Raw genomic sequence first — 16212 nt, forward strand, 5'->3', positions numbered from 1 at the left:
ACTTGAGATTGTTTGCTCCACAGCTCAGGCTTTTAAAGTGTAATTCGAGCTGACAGTGGTGTTCACAGCTTCCTCTAGAGGAAAGATTCATGACAGGTGGTTTAACAACTTTCATTTCCCTTCCGCCACCTCGACACATACACAACATTTAAAAAAAGACCTCATCTCCTGTGCTGGTAAATCCCGGCCGTGGAAGACATTTAAGCCTTTCAATGGTGCCTCATCCGTTAAGTAAGCCTATAGGAAGGTAAGAGTGAGGTAGTGTGGAAAGTAGGTTCGACTAAGACTTGAACTGTAAGCTGCAGCCCATTTAAATTCCTGCTAACTACCTTCAAGTGTGAGGATTGTGATAGAGCATGCAGGGTGGGGGTGGGGGACATTTAAATGTGCAGATAAACTCTCGCAGCACACCTCTTTAGTAACAAATTTTTTTATTACAACATTTCACTGCTTTTTTTTCTTTCCATTTCTGGTAATGGTTTGTGGCAGAGTAACATGACTGCTGGGAATATACAAAACTCCAAAAGAATTTCGCTCTACGGTTCAAAGCAAACACATGGAATCGATTGGCAGAATCATTTTTTTCCTTTTCTCTCATTTGAAACAATTCAGAAACAACACAAAAGCCATCCTGAATCACTCCACACAACAAACGAAAAAGGGCCAAAGCACGTTACATTTTCACCGCATCTCCCAGAATCTAGATGGCATCCGTTACACTTTCTTAAATCCTTGTGTACATACAAAAGAAAAAAAGAAAACACTGAAACAACAGTATCAGTTTCTTTTTCCAGGTTGTGGGGGGGGGGGGAACATTTTGGCCAGCGTACAGACGAAGTTGTGCATTTCCGAAAATTAGAAAAACAACAAAAACAAAACCAAAAAAAGCTTGACGCCTCAGCTTTGGCGCAAAAGCAGCCACACAGAAAGTTGGGTGGTGGTTGGTGGGTTTTGGTGAGACGGTGATGAGCTTCCTGGGACGCAGGCCACGCCCCATCCCTCAGGCCTCTCGCCCTCTTGACACTGCACGTCGATCTTGGTGGTCAAGGCGGTGTTAAAAGGAGAGACGTGCACATTCACGGACCATCTTCTGCAGTCCCCTCCCTTCCCTCTCTGCCTCAGAGAAATCTTCCTCATCTCTTCCCTGGCGGAAGGACGAGCATGACGGTGGTTAAAGGTGACAGTAGTAAAGGGGTGGGGGTCGGGGTGGGCGCTCTGGCGAAGGCATCATCCATCCACAGGCTGTGCAGCTTGGTTATCGTTTCATAATTTCGGTTACAGAGTTATACAGCTAAAAAGAAGTGACTGAAAACAAGGCAATGCAGGAGGAGGGGTGAGGGGTGTACAGTGCATGACGGGAGGTGGGGGCTTCACGACGTCGCCTGCTTCTCCTGTTCGATGGCTGTGAAGGAGAGGAGAGAGGAAAGAAGGAGGGGTAAGGAATGATACGAAAAGAATCGTGCAAAAAAGAGGAATCCAGAAGAAACGAGGACACCAACTTTCTTTTGTAGGCAGCGGATTCTTCTCCTGCGTCTCTGTCTTCTTCAGCTTGGACTTGTCGAACTTCTCCACCTCTGCAAGGTCGGGCTTGTCGCTCATTGTTGCAGTTAGTCTGAGAAAAGATGGAAGGAACAAGCAGGGAGATGATTAATATTATTCACCGCGCAAAGTTGTGCAACAAAAAGCAAAACACTAAATATACACGGCACATCAAATCTGACATGTCAGTGGCTTTTCTTTGATTTCTGGAAAGGGCAGAAAGCACCGAGCATGTGGACCGAGCTGACATTTTTAATCAGTCGAAGGGCGTTGCCTAAAAATCTCAGCCACCAGAAATCGACGGCTCGAGATGAAGTTGACTGCGCAACCGCAGACTACTTTTTCCCTCGAATGTGCCGCCGATGAGTCCGCCTTCTTTTGTTCGCCTGCGGCTCAGCCCTGCCTGATTTGACTGCCTGCCATCCATCCCGTTACCCAACACAAAAAGTGCACACACACAACCCCGGGATGTTGCACACAGGGAGGGGGGAAGACAATGAAGCCCGTCCAAGGCGTTCAGCGCGCATTTACATAACAATAGGAGTTCCCATGCTGGGCATATGAGGGAGAGAAAAAAAAAAGGGGGGGGGGGGAGCCAAGTTGTGCGCATTATTTAAAATATGACGCTGAGTGAATAAAAGCTGTAATATTCTAAATGTTGGAAAATGTGGATTTATGAGCGTCCACTAGCATGGAAACTGCGCACAACATCCGCAAAATTCACTTGTTACGTACTTCTCCCTTTGGTGCGCAATCTTCAAGGAACCACCGCCCTGATTGGCGCTCAGCTGCTTCACCCAGCTCGTTAAAAAAAAAATATTATTTTTTTTTTAAACCTCCACCCTAAACATTTGCTCGAACAAACCCACGAGGGAAAATATCTAAATGCGTGGTTTTATGAAGGGAACCAGGTGGGTGCAGGGCTCCCTCTCTCCCTCTCACACACTCACACACACACACACACACACAGCAACAAAGGAAATGGGCTGATATGCTTGAGACAAAGACGCTGCACACACGCCCACCCTGCTGTCACATTTACACTCTGATGGGAGCTTAGAAAACCTGCAACCTTCTTAACTCAAGGACAGAAAGAAAAGAGGAAAAAATCGAATCATCTTCTGTCTCCTTTTTCTTTCTTTGCTGTGGCATCACTTTTGGCACAACATCCACTCCACTGCGCATTTACCCGCATCGACTCCGACAGTCTCAGCTCTCCCAGCTGCACACGGTGAAGCACAAAGAGGCTGATCACAAAAACAGAAAAGCAGCATGAGATGCCGAGCAGCTGTTTACTCACCGATGTGTCGGCTGATGTCTGGAAAGGTTGTGCTCGGCGCGCTGTTGCAGCAGTAGTGGCGCGTCTTTGCGCAAGCGTTAGATATACTCAGAAATATGCTAATGACATCTGACATCACCGCTCCCCCAGACCGTCCTCCGTTGCCCCCTGCTGGAGGAAAGCTCTGAATGCTCCATCCACACACACACACACACACACACACACACACCACCACCTCTTGTAGTAAGCTCTTAGTATTATTATTATTATTATTATTACGTGACAGATGAAAGGAATGGAAAGATGTGGATTTCTGCTTTTTGTGTCTGTGTTTTTACTGTGAAATCCCCACTGAGCTGAATGGTACACTCCACTCCTCTAGTTTCATAACATGATGCCACTGCACTGAGTGCAACATCAGCACGCGTCTGACTGAGTGGCTCTTTTGCGTTCGCTCAGTTTGATCTGGAAACCGCTCTCTGAAGGCCTGACCTGTGGAAAATTGTTAAAAAACTGCGTCCTTCCTGATAGGACTTCCACGTGCCACTGACTGCACTTCCATGCGTGCTGGGCTCCACCTGGTGGCAGCTTCATTTGAGCTGTGCGTCTCCCTCTTTTTGCAGCATTTCCATTGTGATTCATTTGTAGATTAGATTGGATTCAAGATGAGTTTCTCCAAAGGATCTGCCTTTAAGTGGGAAATCCAACCATACGTTAAGGAGTTCTATACTAAATTGTGACCTTTGACCTCCCCAGAGACTCCCAGGACGTCTTTATCGAGACTGACTAAACTGCAGAAATCCATTTCCTCCACAGAAGGCATATTCAGAGGCTTTGATTAGGAAAATATAGACACAGTAATGCACCGATACATAAGTTCAGGTGTCTCTTTGAAGTCAGGCCTCTCTGAAGGGTCATCAGACCTATCCTGTCACACCAGCTCTCATTACGACCTCCTTCAATACATCCATGGTTCTTCTCTGTGGTCTTCTTTTCCTCCCACCTCACTGGCAAGAGCTCTGATACTGAAAGCTCTCTGTTTAGGCAGACTGCAGTAAAAACTGTGTTTAGAACAATGTATGTAAGTGCATTTGCCAAAAATGCAGCCTTTAAACTTTCTTCAATCACCTAGCAACAATTCAGCTTTTCTGCGTGCATTCAGTCGGGCTGTAAACGGGGTCAGTTAAAACAGTTAAAGGTGTGACCTCCTTTTAGACATCAGAAACAAGTCAAAGGGCCTCTGACATAAAGATAAGACAGAGATTATTTTTATCTTTCTAAGTAAGAGGTTCTGTGCTTTACATGAACTGTGTATTTGTGCAAGTTTACAAGTACTGTTCAATTGTTCTTTAACTCAAATATGCAATCAGCCAATCACATGGCAGCAACTCACCTCATTTATGTAGACACATCAAGACCTGCTGAAGGTCAAACTGAGAATCAGAATGGGGAAGGGAGGTGATTTAAGTGTGTGCTGGTCTGAGTGTTTCACAAACTGCTGATCTACTGAGAGTTTCCCACACAGCCACCAGGATGGAGTGAAAGAGAGAATCTCCAGTGAGCAGCAGTTCTCTGGGAGAAAAGGTCTCGTTGATGCCAGAGGTGAGAGGAGAAAGGCCAGGCTGCTTTGAGATGACAGGAAGGCAACAATGACTCACATAATTTCACAGCTGAGGCATGCAGAAGAGCGTCTGAGTGTAAAATGCTTTGAACCTCGATACAGATGGGCTGCAGCAGCAGGAGGCCACACTGCGAGTCACTCCTGTCTAACAGCAGCAATCTAAAGCTACAGTTCAAACAGGTCCAGCTAAGCTGGATATTAGAAGACTAGAAAACGTCGTCTGGTCTGATGAGTCTTGATCTCTGCTGTAATATTCAGAAGGTAGAATCAGAACAGCTCCCTCTCCTGGTGGTGTAACGTGTGGGGGATATTTCCTTGGCACACTTTGAGCCCCTCGAGCATCGTTTAAACTGAACGACCTGCCCGAGTGCGTTTGCTGACCACGCCCATTCATCTTCTCACGGTTTCTTCCAGCAGGATTATGCTCAATAACCCTCAAACTGGAGCTCACTGGACTCAAACGGCCTCCACAGTCACCACCAGTCTCAGCTCGGTAAACTGGAACAGGAGGGTGTGCAGCCAACAAATCTACAGCAACGTTGTGATGCTGTCATGTGAATATGAATCAAAATCTTTGTGTTTCCAGAACCTTACAGGACAGTTAAAGCAGCTCTGAAAGCAAAAAAGGGGGTTAAACCAACTACTAAGGTGTACCTAACAAAGTGTCAGGTGAGTATATTCCACCCAAAGCTTGTCAGTTGAGAACACTTTAACCCCCCCATCTTACCACTTTTACAATGTTGCTGCTCATGTGCTTCTTTAGTGCCACTAAACAGGAGCGCAGAGATGATGAGGAGAGCGTCGGTAAGCCAATGTCAAAAGCTTTATTGTCAAAGTGTTACACAGATATTTATATATGTATATATAAAAAAAGAGAAGAAATCACATTTTCAATCCACCTGCAGGCAAATGTGACCCATTACAGCTGATTCACCTTTAAAACAAAAACAAATTAGGGCTGAAATCGACACTAGAACAAAGCTTGATGCTCCATTTCTCATCGTGACCTCTCGTATTCGTCGTTAAATCTCCTTTTAGTGCGATTCTCAGGAAGGAAGGCTGCCCTAACATCGTGCAGCTGAACCAGGCAAAGAAACGAGGAACTAAAACAAAGTGTTCGAGCTCTGACTCGACTGTGCCCGTGGTCACGTCGGTACAGTTACGCTCGCCATGCAGCTTCTGAACTACGCTCAGGAATACGGCGCTAAGCTTGAACTACCAGAATCAAAGTGTTAGAGTTCGGCTACAACTAGAAAACTTTCAGCAGCTCTGAAAAAGCAAACACTTCAGTGACAGCAGGGACGCGGATACATTTTCATGTTTTATTACTTTGTGAAGCATAAAGGGCCAGAAACACCGCTGACCCACGACACAGTGGAAAGCTTAATTTAAAGTGAGGTACAAATAATACACGGTGTTACATAATGGACCCTTTGGTTAAAGTGGAGGCCAATGAGTGCTGGGCTCAAGGTTAGCAATACTGAAACTGAGAGAGGGGGGAGGGGCACAAAAAACTAAAAAAAAAGCTCATAAATACAAAGTTGGTCTTCGGAGGAGGAAGTGATATTTCTCTGTCTGCTGGGTGAGATGTAAAGGGCAATGTGGGCGTGACCTTTAAACAGTCACATGGGCTTTTGGCTGAAAGCCATCAGGCCTCTTTTGTTTTCAGCCTTAACTGGAGGAGGTGTGCCCGAAAGCGTTGGCCCCGCGGCCTGACGAGCTCCTGTTCTCTACAAGGGTACGTGGCTGAAGAGGTAGGACACCGACTCGCCGTTGTGGGTTCTCCTGATGGCCTCCGCCAGGATCATGGAGATGTCGATGACCTGCAGGAAATAACGAGTTTGTAACGTGAGATAGAAAGTAGCACAAATCACATCTGCTGCATGCCTCCTCCAGCCTTGCTCTTCTTCTTCTTCTTCTTTTTGTTGCGCGGCAGCCGTGGCTGGCCACCCTGTTTCTACAACTGTTTGTGTATAAAACACTTTTGTTTAACACATTTTAACAATGCTCTGGCCAGTGTTCGTCTAGTGAGCACAGGCTGACAGATCACCGTTTACCCCAACATGCTGGGTGTGAAGCACTCACAACAATTTACTCTGGAGGAGGCTGTAAAGTTTCCTGAAAGGAGCCTGATACGAGTCGATGAGTCACTGATGACAGCGATGCTGAGGGGAGTTGTTGAGCATTTCCAGACCTTTGCAGTCGGTAAGCGTTGCTGTTTTTGCCGCTGTTAGGGAAACTTTCTTGTGTGGCTCTAACGTCGTCAGACTCGGACGCTTGGTGAACGATCTCTCACACGTGAGAGTAGTTCAACTGTTCAGAGGGAAAGTGTGACGTTCAGGAAATCTGAACCCAATGTTAGCCAACATTATGCTAGCTTATAACCAGCTGTTTGTTGTTGGTGGTTAGCCAGCTCTTGTCAGCCATCTAGAGACAGAAGAGTCGCATGTCTGATGTGCAGACAAGTAATTTTCAACAACATTGGTGATAAACGAGCACGTTTCCATGTGTCAGAGCCCTGAGTTCAGCTCAGAGGAGGCTTGGAGAGAGCAGTGGAGGAGAAAGACAGTAAGAAAGAGATGATGAAAACATGTAGAATGGTCACAAGAAAGAAAGAAAGAAAAATTAAAACTAACTTAACATCCATTTTTGTAAAGCTACATTTTGGTGTTTGAATTCTCAGGAATCTGGAAGTTTCTAACAGAATTAAAGAAAACTGACTTACAACAGCAACATTTCCCTGAAGGACAGAAACTGCAGACAAAAGCTCAACCTGATGCCAAGTGTTTGCCTCAGCAGCTTTATCACACCAAACTGTCAGCTAAGAACCAGGCCTGTAAAGCTGAACAGGTCATACCACTGGATGTCACTGTTGTATTATGATCTTACAGTGTGGTTCTACTCAAAAGCTGAGCATTTGTAACCACAGCAGAACTACATGAGGGAGTTTTACACCTAATTAGCCAAATTTAGTTCCTGGAAATCCAAACAGGATCCACACTATCCACCGCTGCAGGTCTGGACACCTTTAGCACTGCCAAAGTGGTAAACTGGTAGAATAAGCTGCTGCACTGCTGTAGCCAGTGACGATCCCAACCAACCGAACATCAGTCGGTTGAGTTCTGTGCACCATCTCATCTAAAGACGGCAGCTGTTGTGTATACCTGTATTTTCGGGCAGGCCTTCATCTTCTCCTCCTGCGGGATGGTGTTGGTCACCACCACAGCCTCGAACGGGGCGCTGTTGATGCGAGATATGGCCGGACCTGAGAATATGCCGTGCGTGAGGATGGCGTAGACCTTCACAGCTCCAGCATCGATTAGCCTAAAAGTGGAACAATTACCAAAAAAAGTCACTACATTTATACATAAAACGAGCCAAAGACAAAACCATCTAAGTGACACCGACTTGTCGGCAGCGTGGCAGATGGTCCCGCAGGTGTCGGCCATGTCGTCCACCAGGATGGCCACGCGGTCCTTGACGTCACCGACCAGCACCATGCGGTCCACCTCGTTGGCCTTCTTCCTCTCTTTGTGGATGAGAGCGAAGTCCACATTCAGACGGTCCGCGATGGACGTCACGCTGAGCGCAGGACAGGAAAGAGGAGGGACATGCACAGACTCAACCCTTAATTGCTTCTCAAACAAGTCGACTACAAAGCTGTGACTGAAATCCCCGCAGTGCGCCCTCGTTTCTCTACAGGATGACATCAAATAACTTCCAAAATGGCAAGCAGTTGGCAAACTAAGCAGATGATAATCACCGAGGTTCTGCTGATCTCTCCTAATGTCACTGTGAAAAAGACTCCGAGCTAAAGCTTGAATCAGCACATCAGCCATCTGCAGCACCAGCAGACCCTGAAGTACGTTCACTACACTTTTCTACACTCAATACAAACGAATGGCCAAACAGATGGGGGGGGGGGGGGGGTCAGTGCAGTCTGTGTGTTCTTGATATGACCAGGTGCACGGACACTTTCAGGACCTTTGATGTGGTCGGAGTCACATCCCTCAGAGTTTTGTCTTAGCCACCGCAGCACGATGCTACCTCCATCATGCACCAATCAGATGATACTGGGCAGGTGATAAAATATAATGTGACACATAAGAGCCTTTTGTCTGTTTGTTTATTGCCTCTTTTCCACCAGCACAGACCCAACCGACTCTTTCAGTTGTTTTCCATTAGTACCACTTCAATGTGGGTGGAGTTGTTATAGCAACGTGGCCTGGATGTCCTGTGATGTCATTTTATGTGACACAAACACAACAATGGGGCACATCGAGGTGATGGTACACCTGCTGCTAAACATCTGCACCTTGTCGTTGGTTAGTGTGGCATAATTTTCCTCGTCCAATCGGCGGCCTGCAGTCTGCTGACGTCACGTCTTTAAATGCTACCACCTAATAATGGGAAACCCTAAAAACAGAGATGAGCCAAGTCAAGCAGCTGCTGGTGGAAAAGAAGCTTTTTACTAAGGAGGAGCTCCAGTCCAGCTTTTATGGCCTTTACTCCCCTTCAGGAACCTTCCACGAGGCATCATTCTTTTGCAGTGATCCCATAACGTGTGCTCAACACACTCCTGCCTGAGCTCTGTGGGTCATTCCTTCCAGCTCATGATGTGGTTTTTGCTCAGTCACCATCAGCACTGAGGCTTTACAGACACGTCGTTGCTGAGGGCGAGCAACACAGCCCCAAAATGACATCACAACACTCCCACAGAAAAAAGAAATACTGAACTGTGTTGTATCGGCGACTGCAGCTCGCAGACGGCAGCATTTATTAGAGCAAACACGACTTTTCCAATGAGCCGCTGCCACTGACGACACGCTGTTTAATTCAAAGAGTAAATCTACTGCTGTGAGGTGCCAGCAGCTGCAGCACAGTAACACAACTGCAGTGACATAGCATAAAATGAGCCTGCACGAGACAGTCTCGCACTAGAATTGAAACTGAAAACATTTTTCTACCTGGGATCTTCGTGTTGGGTCGAGCGCTTTAAGGAGTTGCTTAAAGCCCTCCTTTACCATCACATCAGTAACTTTCATCCACAGCTCGAGGGAAAGGACACGCAACGCATTGCTATATCGCTGATAACGCAATATAATGATACAATTGCGTACAGTCAGATATGGCACAGCCTTGCACGTCACGCTCTTGCGCACCCAAAGCTGGACTCCAGTCATGATCCAGAAACCTCTCAAAGACGCTTAGGAGACACAGGCATGATGGGACATGAAGTTTGAATTTGAAGACGGCACAAATAAATGAAAACAGTGGTCACAGTTCACTGCATACAGTCCGTCTGCAGCTTATTAGCATTTCACATCATGCAGAGATACGTGGTGCTCCTTAACCCCGCTATCTCGTGTCGCTGCGGCTTACCGTTTGGCTCCTCCTGCATCTGGAGACACGATGATACAGTTCTTCCACTCAGGAATGTGTTCTTTGATCCACTGCAGGACGGCGGGCTCGGCGTACAGGTTGTCCACAGCAATGTCGAAGAAGCCCTTAAAAACAGAACCGGACCAGAGTAAAACGACAATTAGCTCTTTATGCATGCAAACACAACACGTGTAGCACAAATAGAACTGGATCAAAGCATACATTCACCCTCAAATCACTCTAAGAAACTGTTGCTGTGAAACTGGCAGCTTCGTATGAAGCTAGCAGCAGTATTAGGTCCATCTACAAGCACCTGTGCAGCCGTGTGTGAGACTTAGAGGTGCTAACAGGCAGATTTGATGGTCTTTATGTGGCGATTTCTCAGTCTGTACGTCAAGTTTGGCAGTAAGAGGTGGAAACACTGGTGCACCAACCTGGATCTGTGACGCGTGGAGGTCCATGGTGATGATGTGGTCCGCACCAGCCACCGACAACATGTTAGCCACCAGTTTGGCTGATATGGGTGCTCGGCTCTGAGGAAGCATTGAGACACAGTCGTTGGAGGTAAGTATGCACGGGTAAATACGCCGAAAGGACTTTCCCCTCCTATATGGTGACCATACTGTTTGTATAATCATTTTATGTTGACTCGCAGCACCTTTGAACATTTGTGCTGATGTTAATCAGCCAGCTTTCATTTTCACACATTTTATTTACAAAAATGAAACTAAAGCTATAAAAGCTCCAGCAACCTAAATAAAACCCCTCCCTTGTTTTGCTACAAAGTTCAAAGTTTGTGTGTTGTGATTGTCAGCTGCTGAAGGCACACGTAGACGGCTCCGTCTTTGTCAGAGTCCTTGCTTTGGGGGTCACCTCAGCAATGTAGGTCTGGCTGCCGCTCGGGGCCTGTGCTGTTTAGCTGCTGCGTCTACTCGAGAGACGCGTCAGGGCTTGTTGACAGAACACTCGAATACGTGTTCATGACGGTGGAGCGGCGCTTAGGCCGGTGATTAGACTAAATGTGGAGCTTGGATATTCATGATGGCTAGATGCTCCCTGCACCAGGATAAAGTGAGCAGCTGTGCGTGGAGTCTGAAGTACGTGAGATAAAAAGATTTGAGCTGTCAGGAGGACGTTCATTATTCACCTGAAACACATTACAGCTCTGTAGGAAGTTAGAGCCGTTTTCTCCATCCATCTATTTCCTTCCACTTATTTATCGTGGAGGTGGGCGGCCTCAGAGATCCAGCTTTTTCAGCCTTGATCAAATTTAACTTAAAATAATAATAATCTAGCACAAAATGAGCTTGTTGTTCAGAATGAATGTGGTAAATATGGTTATTATATCCTGTAGTGCAAAAGTCACAGCTCACGTCTTTATAGTTTGCTGGGGAAATGGTGCAGACTTGTTGTCGCTCGTGCAAACAGAACAGAAATACAACATATAGGACAAAAACTGAGTTTGCACAATTCTAATGAGCTTGAAAGTCAATATTTACCTTTGTATTTCAACACAGCCTGAACTCAAGGCCGGCTGTCTTGTCATATCTGTCAGTAGTATGTGACTGATCCCCCCCATCACTGCTGCCACTGATTTTCAGTCCAGTTCTTGTGTAATCTGACACCATCAGCCTTTTCTCCTGTTGCCCTTCTTTAAGAACAGTAACCTGACAGCCACCAACACATGCACTATGCTGGACAATATAAATCCCAGCGACAGCTTGGCTGTTTGTGTTGTGAAATGTGAACCGGGTTAAGTTTGTATAGCGTTTCCAAACGAACAGAATCTGGCAGGAAGCCTGAACTCGGCCCGTTTTTAAAGTAGAATCTTTATCTGGTGTAAACGAGGATGAGGTAAGACAGTGCTCACAGAGCTTTGACCCTCACGTGCTACGATGAGACTTTGTTAGATAAGTGGAGCTCGGCGCACACGCAGGCAGAGTGAAGGTGGAAAGCAAGGAGTCAGAGGACAGGACGCTAATTCGCTGGATCAGAACCTCCGCAGGTGCTAATTAGTTGAAAACCGCGTCCATCTCGCTGCTTCGTGCAGACGTGATTCTCCACACTGATCACACCAACAACTGTGGCAACACGAGATAATGATTTACAAGATCAGCAGCTTGAGCCGGTTTCTGACACGTCAGTCTGCCTGCGAACCGACGCCGCTGCTGACCTTGAGGGATTTCTTATTAAAACGTCAGTGCGATTAAGTTAATGCGTCAACCTGCCAGAGGGGAGGCAGAAACGTTCTCCGGGGACCTGTTTGGTCTCGTTCTTGAGATTTTGAAATCTGCATTTTAACGTCTCCTACAAAGACAGATTTTCACTCATTACCCAGCAGCCTCCACTCGAGCCGGCGCCCACAGGACCATTTATGTTTGTATAAGCTCACAGCTGCACTGCAGCCTGTGACTAAATGCCAGTTTACAGGATTAAAGTCATATAAATATATATGTGGCTCGCAGGAACAAGCAGAGGTGACGTTTGGACTTTTTGGTTCTGAACTCTTTCTGGTGTTAGGGTTTCAGAGCGGTGAGGCGTTTACCTTGTCCTTCTTGTCCTGTCGGGCGTAGGGGAAGCAGGGGATGACGGCAGTGACACGGGATGACGAGGCGATCTTGCAGGCGTTTATCATGATTAGCAGTTCCATTAGGTTGTCGTTAATTTCCCCACAGCCGCTCTGAATGATGTACACGTCTTCACCACGCACACTTTCCCCAATTTCCACACTGTATAACAAAAATGCAGGCAAAAGAATATATTTTACATCCCAGACTAGAGCTGAAACCAAGCAGCCACACAGACACACGACCCTGTGATCTCTGAGTAAAACCACCAAAGAAACCCACAAGACTGAAGAGACAATGAGACATTTGACAGAACGACCAAAACCACACGTAAACAAATTCAAATTTTATTTGTCACGTACACAGTCATACACAGTACGATATGTAGTGAAATGCTTGGACAACTGCTCGTGACCTAAAGAAAACAAAAAAAAGGAAAGGCTATGAATAAGATAGGAAATAAATATGAAAAATTAAAAAGGGTAAATTTAACTAGGAAGGAATAAAATATAAATTAAGGTTAAAAATGAAATAACTGTACAACACAAATTAGAATGAACAGACAATTCAACCAATGTGGTACAAGACCACAGAGACACAACGAAAGCCACAAAGACTTTAAATGACCACAAAAAAAGAGAGATGAGAAACAAGCTTTAGAGTTTCTAAAGACGCAGAACGTATCCTCAGAGTTACCAAAGAAACTCAAAGCAAAACAGTCAAAAAGATTCAAAGTCACCAAAAACAGACTCAAAATGACGCAAAAAGGAAAAAACGCATAAAGAAAACCCCACAGCGTAAAAACACTTCCAAAGAGATACAAGTCAGAGGCACAAGACCACAAAGAGAAGCTAAACAACTCTAAAAAGCCACAAAGAGACTTTAAAAGACTCGAGACAGAATATCGCCTCAAAACAAAAAATCTCCAAAAGGCCAAAGATGCAAAATTACCAGAGACATAAACTGAGCACAAAGATGGAAACATAACTTTGGTGTCTTGTTGCTTAAATCCAGGTAAAAGAAAAACTCAAGGATGGATCAGTCAAAACAACAACAAAGCACTCGACCACATTATATTATAAATCTGATATTAAAACTACAGGGTTCTGTGATGCTCAGAAAATCCCCAACAACACATTTACCTTTATATTGACACTCACACAAACTGCACTGTGGGACACTGCAGGTTTTAGTGTTAAAGGTCAAGTCTGGGCTGAGTCGTGTGTGTGTGTGTGTGTGTGTGTGTGTGTGTGTGTGTGTGTGTGTGTGTGTGTGTGTGTGTGTGTGTGTGAGAGAGAGAGACACTTTCTCTGTGGGAGATGACCAAGTCCCGTCAACCTCAGTCATGTGATCACTGCACGCACAGCTATGCAGGGGGAGAATCACGCTGCCACAAAAGCTGCAGTTTTACATGGTGGCATGTTTACACGTCCTTTTGTGCGGTCAGCTGTCCAAAAGTCAAACATTAAGTGTGATGAAGTGACAGCAGCCACTACTCTGTCTATATAAAAAGCTCATGTAATCCAATTACTGATCTACTGTATTGTTCAGGTGTCACTACCTGCAGCTTCACCTGTAAGCGCACCAACAGGTCAGCGCATTGAAATCGTTTCATTGAACCTGATCTGACCTGGATTCAATGCCAGCTTTCTTTTAAGGGACAGGTGAAGTTAAGAGGTAATCTCAGACTTACCCAAATATTGATTAGACAAACAGTTAATAGAACTTAATTACATCAGCAGAGGCTGTGCAAACACTGATACTGTATATCGCTCCAAGTCTGCAAAGTTAGTCCACTAATAGCCTCAAATTCTCCCTTTATCCTCCATGTCTGGGTCTTTCAACTCCATCAGCTTGAGCTGAGTAACAGAGTATTTTCCCCAGCCTGATCATCAAGGGAAAAAGAGCACAAATAAAAAGTCTCCATGCCGTTTTATTCCCAGGGATTTACGCTCTTGTTTTTGTCACAAAGTGAAGTCTTAGTCGGAAGATTTGAGAAGAGCTGCCATCGCCTCCCATTATTGTGAGAGGATGAGAAAATAATCTTTGTTTTGTGTCGCACAAACAGCTGCGTTCCCAGGAGAGCAAACACGCCGCAGATAATCAAGAGTTTCCCTGGATTTTTGTTTTTTAAAAGCTGTGAATGGAAAAAGGATCCAGACACCTTTAAGAGAGACTGCAGATGACCAAACAACAGATGCAGTCGAGTGCATCACACAAGGAAATCATCTCTGAGTAACCCCCCAGCAATGAAATGGTCACTGCAGCCCCCCAAAAAATGAAGACACTACATTTCTCGTGTTACTCCGTCCAAAAGAAGCCCACGCAGCTCCATATGTGCTGAATTTGAAGCTGCTGGGGGCTGAGAGCTCGGGGTCAGCACAGGCATGCAAACATGAAACCAAAAGGTCATCATCCCGCAGGAGAGTTCAGACAGGCTGCACACATTCAAGTCCACAAGCAGTAAAAGTAATAAAAGCCCCGTGGAAAGCTGAAAGTTATTAAACAAGGGTCGACGCATGCGTGTGGGCACTGGATAAACTAATGGTGAGCTCGGTATTGTGGATATAAACTCAAATTAAGCGCATGTGACACAACCAGTGGACAGTTAACTATCTTCCCTCATACACAGAGGCAGCAGAAACAAGCTGTGCTCTTATTTAACATGTAACGTATCTCTGTGGCTGCTGTGGACCTTTTAAATGTATGCTAATGCCTTCAGATGCCTTTACAAGCGTTTAGCCATATTTCGGTCTATGAAGTTAGCAAGCTAACTCAAGAGTGTGTTAAAATGACAGCAGGGTAAACCAGCATCCATTATCGGACGTAGTTGACCCCCGCACACCAGCGCACTTTAACCGAGACAACGACGAGCGAGGCTTGAATCAGTTATACCGTAATAACCACAATTTAACTTAAATTATTTAACAGCAGTAGCAGCCTGTTCCCTTCTCAAAAGTAGCGTTTTCCTAGCTAACAGAAAATCCCTTTAAATGGCTACAAAGCCGAGTTTGATAAGACACGAGCTCGTTGTGGAGTTTGCGACGCAGATACAAAATACGGCATTAAGAAAGTGTTACGTGACGCTGGTTTACACCTGTTGTTTTGAACGCACGCAAGACAGGTGAACAGAGCATTTTAAGTAATAAAACAAGTCCTCAATGATAAGGATAGCGCAGGTGTCCGATAAAGGACGCCCCAACTTTAGCAAGCTAACCTGCTATGTTTACATGTGGTTAGCTAGTCACGTGTAGACGTGAATAGTAAACTATTGTTAGCCAGAAGCTAACCCTCCCACATGGGGACACCGAGCCAAAGCACTGAGGGCAAAAAGAGAAGACAAACCCGTTACGCGTTAATGTCAAGATAACAAGCATAGTCTGCAAATCCCAAATATACTCACCATGTCTCCTGGTTGCTGAATTTCTTCGTTATCACTTTCCCCAGCTCCAGTCCCAGCCGATCCGCCACTTTCTGGGACAGGTCGTGGTGGGAGCTCCCGCTAAAAAGCACGATGTTAGGCATGTCCAAAAACCTGGAGCTGCTTGTTCGAGAAAAAGAAAAATGAAGAAAGGTATAAAAGACACGAGGTGTCCCCGCTTTAAGGGTGCTTGGGGGGAAGAGAAGGGGGAAGAAATGAAGCTTAAGGTTGGAGAGTGAGCATCGCACCGCTGCTGGGACCGTCGGCGGAGAGGAAATACGAGCTCAGCGTTTGCACGGTGAGGGGAAGTGCCTGCCCCTCATTGGACGGCAGAGCTGTCCACTTATAAATGAAGAGCGTTATCTCAAGACATCTTTCAAATCGATCTTTTTATTGGCTTACA

General features: G+C 45.7%; 2 protein-coding genes across 2 annotated transcripts; both read right to left on the reverse strand.

Annotated features, from left to right (window-relative positions):
• Positions 1–414: 414 nt before the first annotated feature.
• LOC120733249 (thymosin beta-12) lies at positions 415–2971 on the reverse strand. Its single transcript, XM_040031327.1, has 3 exons — positions 2840–2971; positions 1500–1612; positions 415–1402 (listed from the first exon to the last, which is right to left on the reverse strand). The coding sequence occupies exons 2-3, from the start codon at positions 1597–1599 to the stop codon at positions 1371–1373; spliced, it is 132 nt and encodes a 43-aa protein (XP_039887261.1). The 5' UTR covers positions 1600–1612; positions 2840–2971; the 3' UTR covers positions 415–1370.
• A 2273-nt stretch (positions 2972–5244) lies between these two features.
• Positions 5245–16114, reverse strand: LOC120733239 (ribose-phosphate pyrophosphokinase 2-like). The gene is made up of 7 exons (XM_040031304.1): positions 15792–16114; positions 12367–12550; positions 10256–10354; positions 9822–9946; positions 7848–8021; positions 7604–7763; positions 5245–6262 (listed from the first exon to the last, which is right to left on the reverse strand). Exons 1-7 carry the CDS (start codon positions 15911–15913, stop codon positions 6170–6172), a joined length of 957 nt encoding a protein of 318 aa, XP_039887238.1. The 5' UTR covers positions 15914–16114; the 3' UTR covers positions 5245–6169.
• Between the last annotated feature and the right edge of the window lie 98 nt (positions 16115–16212).

The sequence above is a fragment of the Simochromis diagramma genome, unplaced genomic scaffold, assembly GCF_900408965.1.
Source record: "Simochromis diagramma unplaced genomic scaffold, fSimDia1.1 OVJJ01000235.1, whole genome shotgun sequence".
In the NCBI taxonomy this organism is placed as follows: Eukaryota; Metazoa; Chordata; class Actinopteri; order Cichliformes; family Cichlidae; genus Simochromis; species Simochromis diagramma.